Raw genomic sequence first — 15,968 nt, 5'->3', positions numbered from 1 at the left:
TTTCATTAATCTCTGTTCATTAGCAGTTCCCAAATATATTTTCCTTTACCTTTCCCAGATGCTGACAGCAGAGCTATGAGGCATCCTGTTGCCCAGCCAGCACACAGCAGCTGTTGGCAGCACATGGCAGAATATGGGCGGGAATGAAGCTTCGAAGCCCAGACTATCCCTAAGGTCAGAGCTGGGGTGGACAACTACTGTGGAACCAGCCTCACCCCATTGCTCAGAGTGTGGGATTCAGGATTATGCCCATGGACAGGATGGAAGACCAGGTCTATCTGTGTGGGATGGGCACTGTTCTCACTGTTCCTTGGCAGTGAGAAGGGAAGACTGAGGCCTCCTGAAAACATTCTTGTCTACAAATGCCTCAAAACACCCTCCTTTCCCTGTGCCCTGGCACTCATGGATCTGGGGATCTCTTTTGTGTTCCCTGGGACATGGTGAGGAAATGCCTTCAGCAAGAGACCCAGGGAGAAGGCTAGGGCAAAGCTCTGGTACTAGCTGGGGCACACCTCCTCCTGTCCCATTAACACATACTTCTCTTCCCATCCATGTCTGCATGGGTTTTACGCGTGAGGACACCATGCTTGTAGGTGACTGCATTCAGCGCTTGGGGGACGTCCAGGAAGGGGTTGCTGCTGTCAACAATCCTTGTCACTTTCTTCGCACTGGCTCCGAATTTGTCATCTACCAGCTCCGAGAGTGATTTCCTCAACTCGTCCTCATCACTTGGAAACAAAGTCAGAGAAGAGATTGAGTGGAGGACACGTGGGCTGGGTCACCGTGTGCCGTATCTGCTTTGGTTTTAAAAAGAGTTATTTGTTACAAGACTCATCAGAGAAAGAAAATGAAAGGAGACGCAGGGACTGTAACACGCAGAGAGTGCCAATGGTGGTGATCTGGACATAGATGGGAGGAACATGGGTAGCAGGTAACTGTCCCAGTGGTCCCACTGTGAGGTTACTCAAAACAGGTAAGGGAACGGGTGCTTGTCTGAACACCAGGAAACTGCAGACACACCATTGCCGAGGACTACAAGCATTTCACAGGAAGAGTCTCCAATTCTGTGCCCTAAAATCAGATCTTAAGGAGGTCTTTTGCTGAAGACCTCTGAGAGGCAGCCCCTGGGGCCTCGTAGATACTGAAGGAGCTCGAGCAATGTCCTCTGACTCTCTGAGGAACAAAAGCTCTGCAGACATTAGGGCGACGGGCCACTTGATCAAAAAAGCACAAACCCTGGAACAGGTTATATGTCAGTTCCCCATTTGTGTCCTCAGGGTAGGCCAGCAGAGAGCAAGAAATGCTGGTCATTTCCATAAAAACTGATTCTCCTCACAGACCTCCTGATCCTGGACCTTGGACAGCAAGGGCTGAGCGCTTAGGGCAGTGTCCACTGACTCCGCCAAGCCTGCCTCTTCCCGTTTGGAGTAAAACCTACTCTGGTGCATAAAAACTAGAACTTGTACGGGAAGTGATATTTCCCAGTGTCCTGGGACATTAAGGAGGGCAAGCAAACAGGGAATTTCTGCCCTGTGTGATACACGTCAATATCTAAATGGTATGAGTGGTCACCTTAGGTTGCAGATTAGATTGGGACCAAACCTCAGCTGAGGAGCAATCCAGAGATGAATCCACTAGCTGGAGTGTGAGCAGTAAAATACCACACTTCCCACCTGCAGCAAGTAGATGGCCAAAGCACCGAACACCTCTTGGAAGAGAAGGATGATTTCTCAGCCCTCAGCACCCACAGGAGTCCTGGGGCTTAGGCAGAGCCCAGACAATATGCGTGGGTGGGGATTTACTGGGGCTCAGTTCTCTGAGATGCACCAGACGGACCCCTCTGAGCTCCTGCTTGCTGCTGGGATGATGGTCGTATACCCGCCTGTCCAGGTGGGCTTTGTGAGCAAGGGCATTTCATTCCCTGGGATGGACAAGGACAGGAGGCAGAGGCAAGCAGGGAGAAGAGGGTCTTGCCTGTGCAAGGTTATGACTCAGTCCTATACCTACAAAAGAAAACCAGGTACCCCACATCATGGAGCATCAGTCCCACAGCAGAGGAGCTGAGAGGTGTCTCATGTTGCAGTCTGTCCATCTGCAACCAAGCAGGACACCCTGCAACAAGACAGGTCCCAGGCCAGTGTGGGGTGAATGAGGGGGTACAAGGATACAAGTAGGGTGGGTGGAGGGGGGCAGAAGGGGGGCTAGGTGCTGCTGACTGGAGCTGCACCGCTGCAGGGGGACACCAGGGGCTGACATCCCTTGGATGTGCCCAAGCCAGGGAGTGTGTGCTGGCAGGCGTTGTGTAACCACTGCCCGCATCCAGCCAGCAGATGCACTTCTGCTGAACTTCTCTTATATAAACCGTCCCACCGACACCTTCTGCAGAGCTACAGAGCTCCCTCTCGTGACTACGTCCACCCGCCGACTCAGCCTCTGCTGCAGAGCTGGTATTGATGCTTTCCTCTCACACAGATGCCATGCAAGATCATTTTTGAAGTGAAATCATTGCTATGTGACCCACTAAGAAACCATTGCCCTTCCAGGGCCACCGGCTGGCTGTGTCCCTCCTGAAGGAGACACCAGCCAACAACAAGCACTGCTGCCATCGGGGCATGAAGGGCAATGGAGGCTCCTGCTCTACAAAGCTTGACCCAGGTAGATGGGGAGGGAGGTAAGGTCAAACCTTCTCCAGACACTTTTCTGGCCAGGACAATATGAGGAGAAGAGCAGGTGATGGAGTTAATGGCCCAGAAGGTCCTGCTCAGTCCCACGACCCTCGAGATGAGAGGTCTGAGACTAAGGAGGAGAGGAGAGGAGAGGAGAGGAGAGGAGAGGAGAGGAGAGGAGAGGAGAGGAGAGGAGAGGAGAGGACAGAGGAGAAATGCCCACTGTGTTAACTTAAGGCCACAGGTCTGTCATGGGCTTCCCCACGGTTGCGGTGGGAAGGCGTGGGGGCTGGGGAGTACAGTGCACCCCTCGCTGAGGGTCCTGACCTGTGCTCTAGGCAGGGGGTGGGTAGCAGAGCAGGGGAAGAAGGGCTGAGGAAGGTGCTGAGTGAACCTGTCATGGAGGCCACCATGCTAGCTGTTCCCAGACTTGTTTCAGGGTAACAAATGATGATCTGGAGGAGAAGACAGAGTGCATCTCATCGAGTTTGTGGATGACATAAAAATGAGAGGTACAGGGCCACCACTCAGAGGGACAGGAGCCTCACTAAATGCAGCACCCTAGTACTGCACTGGGGTGGAGTGGTCCTGCAGAAGGGTCACCAGGGATGACTGTCTGGGGAGCAGCTCTGCAGAAAAGGCCCTGGGGCTCCTGGTGAACAGTAGGATGAACAGGAGCCAGACAGTGTGTCCTGGCAGAAACAGAGGCCAGGAGCATTCTGGGCTGTGTAACAGCGGCACAGTGAGGAGGCTAAGAGAAGTGATCATCCTCCTCTGCTCTGCACTCATTACATCATACCTTGATACAGCTAACAGTGTGGGACCCCCAATACAGGAAACGGCATCAACAAAGTGGAGAGAGTTCAGCAGAGGCCACCAAGATGCCTGGGGGCTGGAGCACTTGCAATGTAAGAAGTGACTAAGAGAACTGGACTTGTTCAACCTAGAGAAGAGATGGCTTTGGGGGACCTCATGGCAGCCTTCCAATATGTGTGAGGAGGTTATCAAGGGGACAAAGCAAGGCTCTTCACTATGGTGCATGGCAGGAGGACAAGAGACAGTGGGCATAAGTCAAAACAACAGCAGTTTCAAATGGATAAGAAAAAAATGTCACTTTCAGAATAATTAAGCATTGGTTCATGGATCCAGAGGGGCTGTGGGTTCTCTGTCCTTGGAGGTTTTCAGGATCAAACTGAACAAAGCCCTGAGCATCCTGGTGTGAATTCAGTGTTGACCGTACTTTGAGGAGGAAGCTGCACTGGAGATCTCACAAGGTCCCTTCCCGCCTGAGTGATTCTCTGATACTATTTCCAGGAGAAACTATGTGTAAGAGATGGAAAGTCTCAGTGACAAAAATAACCCCTGATCTTGAGCTCCTTGTGCAAAGACCTCTGAAGCACCTGGAGAGGGACCAGCATTTTATAGGTGTAATAGTAAACAAAGAGGGCATTCCTTTCCTTTAAATCATGCCTGTGGACTTGGTGTCTACAGACTGCCACCAACCTCCCCATCTGCTTTTGTGTAAATAAATAAACCCAGCTTGCCTACAGGAGGGACTTCAGTGCTTAAGGGCTTGGCAGAAAATGTTTTGGGGGCTTCTGGGGCTCAAAACATGACTCAAGACCTGTCAGCTACTTTGAAAAACACACTATCTCTCAAACACTTAACATATACTTACATGGCCCACTCCAGCTTCTCATTCTTGATGGAGTTATATAGTGTCTGAAACAAGAACATGGTATTAGCTGCGTGTCTCATGGAAGACATGTCTGTGTTGTGGAGACCATCTCCTCCATACCCTGTGTGTTCTTGGAGAGATACCTTCCTTGCTGAACTGTCCTGGAGAAGTATTCACCAGTGAGCAGGACAACTGTTGTCCTGCTAGACCCGTTTTTGTCTATGTGCCACACTAGGTATTGGGCTGGACACATCAGCAGCAGAGGGGTCTGTCAGCCAGCCTTTCTCAAGAGTCTGTATATGACATTTTTCACTAATTTTGGGTGCTGCACCTAGTCCTGAGTGAATCCTGGCCTACACAAAGATAGTAGAAGACTCTGGGGTATGCCAAGACACCTCCAGTATCTCGTCTAGGGGAAAGGGACAGTGGAGGCTTGAACACTGCCCTGAGAAACAGGGGAGGGATGAATGACCTTAGGGATCAACTTTTCCAGTTCCTCCTGTGCAAAATTCCAGTGGCTTCCCTGGGTCACTGGGAAAGAAGCAGGAATGGGCTAGGAAAGCAGAATATGGACGTGGCCCTGACCATACTGAGGAGTGGGGTAGGGTGAGGTCTGCTGGGAGGCGGGTGTGTCATCTAAAGCATGATGTGACAGCCCTGATGTGGCACTGGTTGCTCCAACCTCCTTCTGTACAGCAAAATCAAGGTCAGGTTGCTGGACCTGCAGCAGGTGCAGACAACAGTGGTGGTGGTAAACTACGTGGAAGGAGAAAATACTTACTTTGGGGTGTTTAACCAACATCCTATGGCACTGAACTAGTTGTGTTGGAGCATTGCATCTAATTACATGGAAGTGAAGGCAGAGAAAAGTATCAGTGCCAGATGGTCATGTCGGGGGCTTGTTCTGTGCATTGTCTGGTGCATCACAGAACTACTGTGGGGGAAAGGGATGTCTCGTATGCTCTGAGGGCAGATATGCCACAAATCTGGATAAAACACCACCAGGCACAGACCTCTGGTGGCTCACTGCAAGTTAGCAGAAGCTATCCACGTGGGTTACAACTCTTCTAATGAAACAATTGTGCACTGAAAAATGCTGATTCAAGGGCTCAGAGGGTCCCAGCAGGACTAGGTGGCACTACAATAATAATGGCAGTATCACACTGTCTATTTATATCACGTTACCTTCAGCAAATCCTTTGCAAAGTCCTTCCCATCGTTCAGTCCATCCAGGTTTGCTATGAACTGTTGACACGACATCTTTTTGCCAATATTCTGTAAGGCAAAGAGGCAGCTCATTAAACTTCTGGAGAGTTTTTACTTTAATCAGAGTGCCTTTTAAAGGACAATTTTATATGTAGTGGTGAAGGCTGGGTTTGCCCCAAGAGCTCAAAGATGAAAGGTCTTCTGCTCTGATTTTCTCTTGGGCTCTTTGCTTTATTTGCTCTTGCCAGCACCCAAACATTTCAAATGACCTCTTTTTTAATGGTGGAGATAAAACACCTGAAAATAACCTCTCTGGCTCTTGCTCCAATCTTTCTAAGTGATCTCACCTCTGGTTTCCAGGTTGGTCCTGGTACAGGGTCTGTGTCTCAAGACTCAAGACAAGCACTCAGACTGCCTTGAAATTGCAATGCTTGAATGGGTCTGCAAGCCTGCGGTGTGTGAAATTGTGTGAGCATGCAGTGTCAGCATCTGAAGAGAGCCAGCATTGGGCAATGACTCGTCCTTCACAGAGACTGTTATTTTTGATTGCCATCATGAAGAGAGATGATCCAGTGTCCTGGTTTCACTGGGATTTTGTTTCAGTTTGTGGCCAGCCATGGTGATCAGGGCTAAATCCAGGGCAGCTGCCCCAGGCTGGCCCACAGGTGTGTTCTATATCATTAACAACTAAGTTCACTATAAAAGGGAGGGCTTGCTGGTAAGAGGTGAGGTTGTTTTTGCTCCCTTCTCTTCTGGTCTGCCTTTTTTTCCCCCTCTTTCATTGACAATGATCGGTATTCCTGGACAACTTGCTGCAACTCTGTAGCTAAGCGTACTTTTGTGTGTTTTGTGTTAGCATTTATATTGATTTCTTTATTTTATCAAATCTGTTTAATTTTAACCCATGAGCCTCCCTCTTTTTCCCAATTTCCTTCCTCAGTTGTGGAAGGGATGTTTGGTGAGAGAAAAACTGTTATTGTTTAGGCCCAGGTGTGGGCTAAAAGAAGACATCCAGTGTCCTGGTTTTGGCTGGGATAGAGTTAATTTTCTTCCTAGTAGCTGGTATAATATTGTGTTTTGGATTTAGGATGAGAAGAATGTTGATAACACACGGAAGCTTGAGCAGCGCTTACGCTAAGTCAAGGACTTTTCAGCTTCTCGTACTGCCCTGCCAGTGAGGAGGCTGGGGGTGCAGAAGAAGCTGGGAGGGGACACAGCCAGGACAGCTGACCCAAACTGCCCAAAGGGATATTCAGTACCGTATGATGTCATGCTGAACAATAACACTGGGGGAGTTGGTGGTGGGAGCGTTACAGCTGCTTGAGGACTGGCTGGGCATCAGTCAGCAGACGGTGAGCAACTGCATTGTGCATCACTTGTTTTGTATATTCTTTTATCATTATTGTTATTTTTTTCTTTTTCTGTCCAATTAAATTGTTCTTATCTCAACCCACAAGTTTTACCTTTTTTTTTTTTTTTTTTCTGATTCTCTCCCTCGTCCCAGTGAGGGGAGGAGTGAGTGAGTGGCTGTGGGGTGCTTAGTTGCTGACTGGGGTTACCACGACATCCAGCTACTGGTACTGCGTGAACTTGAGTGCTGTGGCATATGAGGGCAATACATGTACACTGGCAGAATCTCACAACCTAGACCTAGAACACAAACTCATCACCAGCTGATGCCAAGACTATTTGGTGCTGAGGCTGCCAGGTCATCTGGCATCCCTGATACCAGTTTGTGGCATCTGTCTTCCCAAACTCTTTACCCCTCACCATAGCCACGTGAGTCACTTTCTCAGCCTGAAAGGGTTGAGGGGCTGGAAGCAGGCAGCCTTTTTCCAAGCCCTGCCCTGCAATCCTACCTCTCCAAAGGACTGGAGCAGAGGTGTGGAGGAGTCAGTGGGAATTGTACGTTCAGAAAAAGTCTGATACCACGAAGGAAAGATAAGTGTCTCCAGTGCCATGTCATATTGCAGCCTTCACAACCTGGAGTGAAGTCCCCAAGGACAAATCCCATGGTGACATCACATGGAGTGAACAATGGAGGTAGTGAGAGGAGAGCATGAGCTGCCATCAGCAGTCTGAAGGATCCCAAGAGCATCCTGAAACTGTGTGGGCTTTGCATCAAAGTATGGAGAGGGTGACCATCCAGGAGGACCTGGGAGGATGGCCAAGAACAGCAGACACAGGACCCGGCTTAGGGACTCAGTGAAGAAGGGCCTCACTGGGTCACTGTGAGGGAATGAAGCTGCAGCAGGTGATACAGGAGGTGCCCTGCAGGGCAAGGTGTGTCCTCTGTGCAAGAAAATAACCTCTTGAAAGAGACCTACACCAGAAACCCCTGCCTGCAAACACACACAACAGATGACCTGGAGGCTTCTCCCCAGGTGAAAGCATCAGCAAGAGTGAGGCCTTGGGATTAGCCCACAATGGCCCCCCCTACAACTGCTGTCTGTGTGTGCAGTCACCGTCTTTGGCTACACAGGGAGCCGGCGCTGCCTTTGAGCAGCCCTGTCTGATACTCTTAATTATGCCTCCTGTCGGTGCCAGCTCCAGATGAGCTAGCATCCTTGAGAGAGCAAGAAACAGAGTAATAAAGCACTGTTACAAATCTGCAGTGCCTGGGGACACGGTGTGGCACAATACAAGGCTCAACCATCTTTGCTTTCTCACAGGGGAGCCCCATGGCTGATGCCCATAAGGACCCCATAGCTAGAGGCTTCTGCCAGCTAGTGCTCAGTGGGTACACTAGCTGCAGAAGGGCTGCAAGGAAACCTGCAGGCCTGCCAGGTTTTTTTCAGCAGAGGGAAGAGAGATTTGTGTACTTGCTGGCTGGTGAATCACAGCCAAAAAAACAAAAAAACCAGCAGCACAATAGCATTTGGATGGAGGAAGGAAGGAGGTGAGAAGGCACATTAAAAAATGCAATAACGAACCTCCACGAGGGAGGGAGTTTGGGGGTGAGGTAGGTGTGTTGCCCGAGACCTTGAGGCACCAAATTACTTAGCACAGAGAGAAGGTGACTACTTCTAGCCCTGCCTTGAGGCAGGAAATAAGAGTGCACAGCAGAGATCTTGTTGCAGTGATCCAGCAACGAACGCAGAAGCCAACTCATTTTAGGAAGTGAGTGGATACAGTGAGATGAAGGGGCACAAGTTACCAGCCTCGCAGGTCCTTCTTTGGGTATTTCGTGTGTCACGTCCAGGACATGTATTAATCCCAGGAGACGGCTTCTTTTTTATTCTGTGATCTGTCTTTTTCTCTTGCTCAAGAAGATCTCTGAGCTCAAACTGAGACAGCAGCCACCCTGTGGAAAAGCAGCTAATTGCTGAGCAATTGAGAAGGATGAAAACATACCTTTTCTCTGACAACCAGAGGAGGTGATGAGAAAGCTCCAGCAAGGATGCTAAGTACTGTGAATCAGCTTGTTGGACAAGGTTGTGGAAGCACTGCGGAGTCAGGGGCAGGATTCAGGCTGGCTGTCGGTAGGATTGAGCACAGGATGCTCGGGTGGCTCAGATGCAATACAACCTCAAGTCAAAACTATCTTAACACTGTAGCTTGCTGCTTTGAGAAATGGGCTGGAGCCAGCCACTCAAATACAAAGCCCTGCAAGTGCCTCCAAATCAACACCAGCTGAATAGAGAAAACATAAAAACACTCCAGGACATGGACTTTGCAGCTTCACTTCATCAACACTTGCAAAGAAACAGTTCTGTGATCACAAGTGCCTCATTATCAATGACACCAGCACCAGGGACTGCCTGAGCTTTCGCACACTGCAACAGTACTTAGCAAGTATGGGGAATCCAGGAAAAACTCTGGAAAGGACCACTATGAGGGCGCAGTGGGGTGCTTTCTTATGCAGTAGGACATCTTGCTGATTCAGCAAGCTCATCACGTGGACACAATCTTCAGGGGAATGTACCTGCACACCTCAAAGCTCTGTGTTCAGATGTTCTATGTTCCTTGCTGAGCTGGGTAGGGAGATGCATCTTCATTTCTGGCCAGCCACACACATGGGGGCATTTTGGTTTTTTGTGGTGCATCAGTCACTTACCAGCAATAGAACAAGCTAGCAAGGCTGCTTCACAGCCACTTGTAGCTACTATTCCTGATATGCCCCCCAGGCAGAAAAGAACTTCATCCCATCTTTGCCTGCTCTGGGCCATGCAGCAAAGCATGAGAAATCACTGTCGGACAATCAGCTAGCACCATGGTGTGCTTGGATGGAGAGCGAAGGAGCGAACAGTGCATTAAATAGATGAGAAGGGATGGATAGTTAGATGAATGGGTAGACAGTATGGGAATGGATGTACAGAAGTGGATGTGTGCAGACTGTATGAAAATGGAGAGATACAGAGACAAGGTGCACGATGGTGGTTGGAGTGGATAAGAATAAATTAGGAAGGATGAGATTGATCTGATGGTGGGTAGACAGGGCTGATTCTGCCACCCCATTGTTTCAACCCAGTATAACTCCCCTGTTCTTGCCTCCTCTGGGCCTCAGCCATCTGCTGCTGAGCTGAATCACCCAAGATGATTGCACCCCATCTCCTGAAGTGTCCAGGATAGCTCTATCCACCTCCAGAAGACTCTGGGCTGTAGCCTGTCATTCGTTGGCTGTTGCCAAGTCCAGCATTAGGAGTCTGAGCAGATTAGTATGGAGCTGGGTGCTCAGTGGGAAAAGCAGGTGCCATGTGAAAGCCCCAGGAGGAGAAGCAGGTTCCTGGGAGCCAGAGGCCATGAAAGGTGTCTATCCCCAGCACTCCCTCTGTGAGCTGTTAAACCACTTCAGCTTCTGAGCTAGAAGCCCCAGGCATCAAACATCTCAGCTGCAAAGTGGTGAGTGGAATACATCTCCTGTGAGCTCCCCAGCATAAGCATCACATCCTTAGCAGGCCCTGCTTTTACTCAGACTCTTTTGACCTCTCCCAAATACTCATCTCCCAGGGGAAAAAACCTAAACAACTACATTAATGCTTGACCATGAAGTGAGAGGGTCATTGGTCTGACTGGACCAAGTGATCTGGTAGTGGATGTGTTCTAAGATAGATACAGAAACAAAAATCACCCCACTGCAGGGAACAAACCCCCAAACTTTGGGTACCAATGATCCCTGGGCCACGCAAATCTGCTGTGGACAGGCTGGTGTCACTCTGCAGGTGATGCCAGCAGCTGCTCGTATCTCAAAGCTCTTCAGCTCTCCCAGTGCTACTAACCACAGCAGTATTGCTAACACCAAACCATAAGCTTGGCTTAAGGAGAATATCACAGGGTTTGTAAGATAAATAGCGATGGACATGTGGGGTCAGTAGCTGCCAGGGATCCCATTTCAACCTTTGTTCGGTGGCCATGAGAGCTGCTGGCCTGCTTTTTGAACAAACACTAAAACTTGTTACGTTACAATGTGACTCCCAGAAGCTGGGCTTTGCTAAAGTACCAAATGCAACTATGAGTGCTGGTGATGCATAAGTGTTGATTTGTCACTGTTCTTCCACAGCCAGCAGTTCTGAATGAGGAGGGATAACATTGATGGTCGAAAAGGAGACATCCCAAAGCTTTGTCTCCCAAGGGCAGAGATGGAGCAGAGGAGTACTTACTTTGTCATAAGATCTCCTGGAACTCAAACAGCACCAGCAAGGCAAGATAGAGAGTTGCAACAGCCTGGATTATACTACAAGGCTTGCGATGTTTGCTGGTGACTGCCGGCTTTTAAACACCAACTCCAGGTGATTCTATGAAAATGGAGTGTCTCATTTTAAAGACAGTAAGTTTTCTGCACAGTTTGGAAACAGGGTCTGAATGCACCTGTGATAGGAAATCAACAGTGCTAAGGCTTAACTTCAGTGTCGCCAGGTGCAAATCTCATGTTTTAAAGCCAGTCTCATTACTTTTAAGCCTGGACTCAGCATATGTGATGGTCACTGCTGGAATGGTGAACTAGCCCATTCTAGAGACACTGCTGTAGGGAACTGCCCCTTTACAGAGACACATCCACCACCCTTTCCTAACCAAAGGAGTTTCCCACTCCATGGCAATGCACAGTAAAACACTGAAACACAGACACAATATTAAAAAAGGAAATAAAATAAAAAGTGATATGCAGTGTCATGTCAGCATCTTACGCAAAAAGGGGTGAGAGAGCAAGCCACACAATCCCATGTACTCTGCAGTTTATGGAGGTTTCTCTACACAAGGAGAATTTCATGTGATGCATATCAGCTGCTAATGGGTTGCTAAGTAGTGAAGGACACTGCACAACCACTTAGGAATCCAGACACACAAAAATCCTTATTTTTTTTTAACACAGAAAAAAACAAGTCAAATGCCAGTGCTTTAAAGCAAAACACTAGAATGACTGCACTTACCACCTGGTAAAGGTTTAAAGAGCAGAAAGAGAGGTTCCAGGAGCAGAAGGAAGGAAAAAAAAAAAAAAAGGAGGAGAAGGAGAAGAAGAAATTAATATTACACATGTGGAAAAATAAAGAGAAGATTTTTCAAAGAAAAGCTCAGGTATTTCTACACCTGGTCAAAAGAAAGCTATTTTTCCTTTGCCTAGATAGCATGAGATCATTTCTTCTTACCATGCCTCTTAGCCAGCTTGTCAATGAAAAATAGAAATGGTAAGGTTTTGGAGGTTTAGGGGTTTTTTGGCCTTTTTAATAATTTCTGTCTTCCTAGAGACACATTTTGGATTTTTTTAATTAAAAAAACGGGACAAAATAAGATTATTTTGGAGTGAAGTTGCATAGTTTGCCTTCTGTGACAATGCTGCTTTTGCTGTTGCAGGAAACACTTTGATGAAAATATTTCCTTGTCTCCAACCATTTTGGCCGAAGGATGAATGCTGTGTGAGACCCTCCCAGAAGCCGTCCCACTGTGTACAGAGACACTTTGCCTACACATGTTAGTGGCAGCCATGTGGGTGGGAACGGACCCAGTGACTGGTATAACGTTGGTCATAGGCTGCCTGCTCCCCAAAGGAAGAAGCTGTGGCAGCTGTAACCAGCTTGGTGTAGGCCACAGTGCACACTTGGAAAGGATGCTCTTGCTGAGACCAGTAATTCCTGAGACCTTCACTGACTGCTGTGTTCAAACCTTGCCACTGTCATGAAGGCAGTATCTGTGCTGTAATGATGGGGAGGGTCTGCCAGGTGGACTGTCAAGATGGCACCGGTGAAGCTGGTGGCCTTTTGCATCCTTGCCATTATAGGTGAAGAGCACTCATGTAGTGTCCTCTTCCCACCCCCTCAGAAAAAGGCTCCTCTCAAAGGTGATTATAAACCAGTATGCAAAAAAAGAGAGCTAAGTTATGGCCTGCTGTCCCCTCATCCACAGGCTAATGATGAGAAAAACAGGGAAAGTCTCTGCAGATGCACAACAAATTGTTACCAGCTGGAGGCAGAAGAGGACTCTGATGATACAGCTTGGAAATCATCAGATAGTGGGGCAGAAAAAGGGTGTGTAGGTTTCACATGCACAGGCTGCTATAACAAACTGTCCCTCCATGCCCCCTCCATCTTCACGTAAGTTCTGGTGAGTCTGTGGCTCCAGGACTGAGCTCTCAGAGGGGCTATGAAAGAAGGTACTCCAGTGACCCGAGACTTGAGGAGCCCCTCTACCCCTGTAAAGGGGGCACAGCCACCTGAGGCTCACAGCCATGCTCTATGACTGCACCATAAGGCTGGGAAGCAGGAAGATCTCTGTTTATGGTGCCTACAGCCTTCCACAGCACTGAGCAGGGTGCAGAGTCCATGCATACTCCCAGATGTATGCTATGGCAGGGGTCTCCAAGGGTCCACAATGTCCCAGTGCTGTCCCCTATGCCCTGTCCCATCTCCCCTCTGCAGTTATTTTTCCTCCCATTCTGCTCTCCTCTCTACACTCTGGTTGACCTTTTAGGAGCAAACCCAACCTATGCCATCTGAAAGAGCCTCTAAAAGGTGGTGAGAGATCTTAACAGCCTCTGGTGTTTTTCAACCACACCTTTGGGCACTGAGCTCTGCTCACCCTGCTCTTTGTCCAGAGGCCTCCCTGATATGAAACTCTCCAGTGGTTGTCTGTTACATCTTGTGGAAAAGGAACGGCTGGGACTTACTTCATGTTTTGGGAAGGAAATATCAAATCTAGACCTGTATGAAACCACTGGCTCCCTTGCAGCAGTTTCTGGGACGAGGGAAACTTCGGGTGTCTGCACCACAAGAAACAGCAGCACAATTGGTGCTGCTGTTTGCCAGCTGGTGGTGAAGACCTCTCCATGAGAGCTCCTGGGACAGGGCTGACACTTGCAACAGGTCCTGGGAATAAAACTGCTTTGCCTGTGCCTGTATAAGATAACTGATGTCAGCAGGAGATATGTCTTTGGCTTGAGTGTGGAGTGACACTAAGAGGACTGGCCCCAGGTCTGGGCCTGGCACCCAAAATTCCCCCTGGAGCTGGTCAGAGTACTGTCTCCCAACCTATCTCAATTTTCCAGTAACACATCCTGCATAAGGGGACAGACCTCTATACTGGGAAGGAAAAAAGGAAGGATGCATCTCCGAGTACTACTTACATGGCCGTGAAGGTCTGTGTTTAGCAGCATCAGGGCACAGGTGAGCGTATGAATCCCATCTGAAACACACAACAGTCAGATGGCGATGATTACTCCCCTTCCCATGTGATTTCAATGTTTGCTGTCTTGGCAGCCTACCCATCGTAGAACCAAGGCTAGTTCCTATGTCTGGGGACCTTAAAGAATACCTGTTTCTTTCAATCACACAAGATAGTTTAAAAAAAAATCCTCTTTTCCTTCAAACTTTCCCTTTTCCTGAAGCGATCACCAGGTAATTGGCTTTGAAGCAATTTTGTCAGTGGCTTTCTAAAGACCAGACTTTCCTCTGAGCCCTCTTCCATATTCCTTTTGTGCCAATGCTGTTGCAGAAGGGGGCAGAGACCCTTGCAAACAAAGCTAGTTCCCCCCCAGCTGATCACAGTCACCTCAGGGGTTTCTCCTGAGGTCTTTAGCCATAATTCCCAGGCAGCCTGTAAGCTCTTGAGCTGTTCGACAAACATCATTACTACAAACGGGTGGAGCATTTTTGGCTCTCTGACTTAATAAAACTCACATGAAGTTTTCCTTCCATTTGAGACAGCACAGCACCCTCTTCTGTACCAGGTAGCCTGATGGCTTGCTGTTGTTTCAAAACCGTTCTATGTCCTGCAGCTGTTCAAGGTCAAGAGACTAGTCTCCACACACCACCTCACAACAGTGAGATGCAAATGCACTCTGGCACCTGAACTGGTCCTTGCAAGGGCCTCACAAAAGGGCTAGAGAGCATCAGGGAGGAGCAGGGGCAGAAATACTACAGCCTTGGTCTTTGGCCCTGTTCTTGGCATGACTTGATGTGCTCACACAGATGGGCTGCACCACAGACCAAGCCAGACATGACATGATGCTCCTGGCTTATTTCCTTGTGCATGCTGCTCTGTGAATTGGTGCCCTAGGGTCAGGCTGTGACTTACCCCCAGTCCTGGCTGGGGAAGTGACACTGGTCTCTTCTTGTGGGGGTAGATGTGCAGCCACATAGAGCCAGCTGTGGCCCGTCCCCATCCCGGTCAGCCACTAAACAAAGGCATCATTTGTGTGGAACAGTGACAAGCCCTGAGCACCCCATGCTCAAGACCAAGCTCTAAATCCTGCCAGCTAAAGGCAACCAAACACACGAGCCCAGGATGAAGGCAACAGAGCACATGAGCTTCTCCCTTTCCTGGAAGGACCACAGCCCCTGAGGAAGGAAGAGCTTCTCATGGGAACATCACGTATTTCCCTACGAGGGCTGACAGTTCTGGGGACATGGTGTGATGGACATCCCCCTTCAAGAGAGAATCAATTTCTAAGAAAGGTTCTTCCTTCACTTTCACAAGAAGTAGCTTTGGGCTTAGGACAATGTGCCTCCCCAGTGCTTATTTTGGAGTCTCTATGGGAGGTTCTGGGCTGACATCTTCACCTAGCTCTACTGTATCACTTTGGTCAGGTAAATCATGTCCCACATGGCCCCAAGGTGGAGCTGCGGTCCCAGAACCTGTTATTCTCTCATTGTTGCCTGGCTCAGTTCCATTCACTTTTTCTCTCGGCTCACACAGTGTCACAACACAACCACATAGTTCTTCCATGTCTGGGCTTCATCAGTACAGGAAAGCACTGATAATGTGTCCAAGACACCACTCTCTGTGAGAAAAATCGGTCACCTCACTCCGTAGTCAGCAGGTCAGAGTTTCTGCCACCCTCAACTGCAGCATCCCATCATACAGGCTGAAGTGACCCTTGGTGTTGCAACAGCCAAGTCTCCATCAGTGGAGGAGTTATTGAATCAGCATGTAGCAGTGCCCTGAAAAGTCTTAGAGGGCTTTAAGACCTTCTCAGCCACCTGATCATC

General features: G+C 48.8%; 1 protein-coding gene across 6 annotated transcripts in view; it reads right to left on the bottom strand.

Moving 5' to 3' along the window:
• The window catches only part of PSD2 (pleckstrin and Sec7 domain containing 2), a 48,315-nt gene that overhangs the window by 13,483 nt on the left and 18,864 nt on the right, over positions 1-15,968 (bottom strand). For 3 of the 6 annotated variants that reach the window (XM_068417206.1, XM_068417205.1, XM_068417207.1), the window contains 4 exons: positions 14,103-14,163; positions 5,530-5,620; positions 4,345-4,388; positions 538-728 (listed from right to left, as the gene is read on the bottom strand). In XM_068417206.1, the coding sequence (XP_068273307.1) occupies positions 538-728; positions 4,345-4,388; positions 5,530-5,620; positions 14,103-14,163 (387 nt within the window). The other 3 variants (XM_068417204.1, XM_068417209.1, XM_068417208.1) reach the window with 3 other exon arrangements.

The sequence above is a fragment of the Nyctibius grandis genome, chromosome 22 (genome assembly GCF_013368605.1).
Source record: "Nyctibius grandis isolate bNycGra1 chromosome 22, bNycGra1.pri, whole genome shotgun sequence".
NCBI classification, from domain to species: Eukaryota; Metazoa; Chordata; class Aves; order Nyctibiiformes; family Nyctibiidae; genus Nyctibius; species Nyctibius grandis.
The sequence above is the reverse complement of the archived record's forward strand: the minus strand, read 5'-3'. Positions and strand labels throughout refer to the sequence as shown.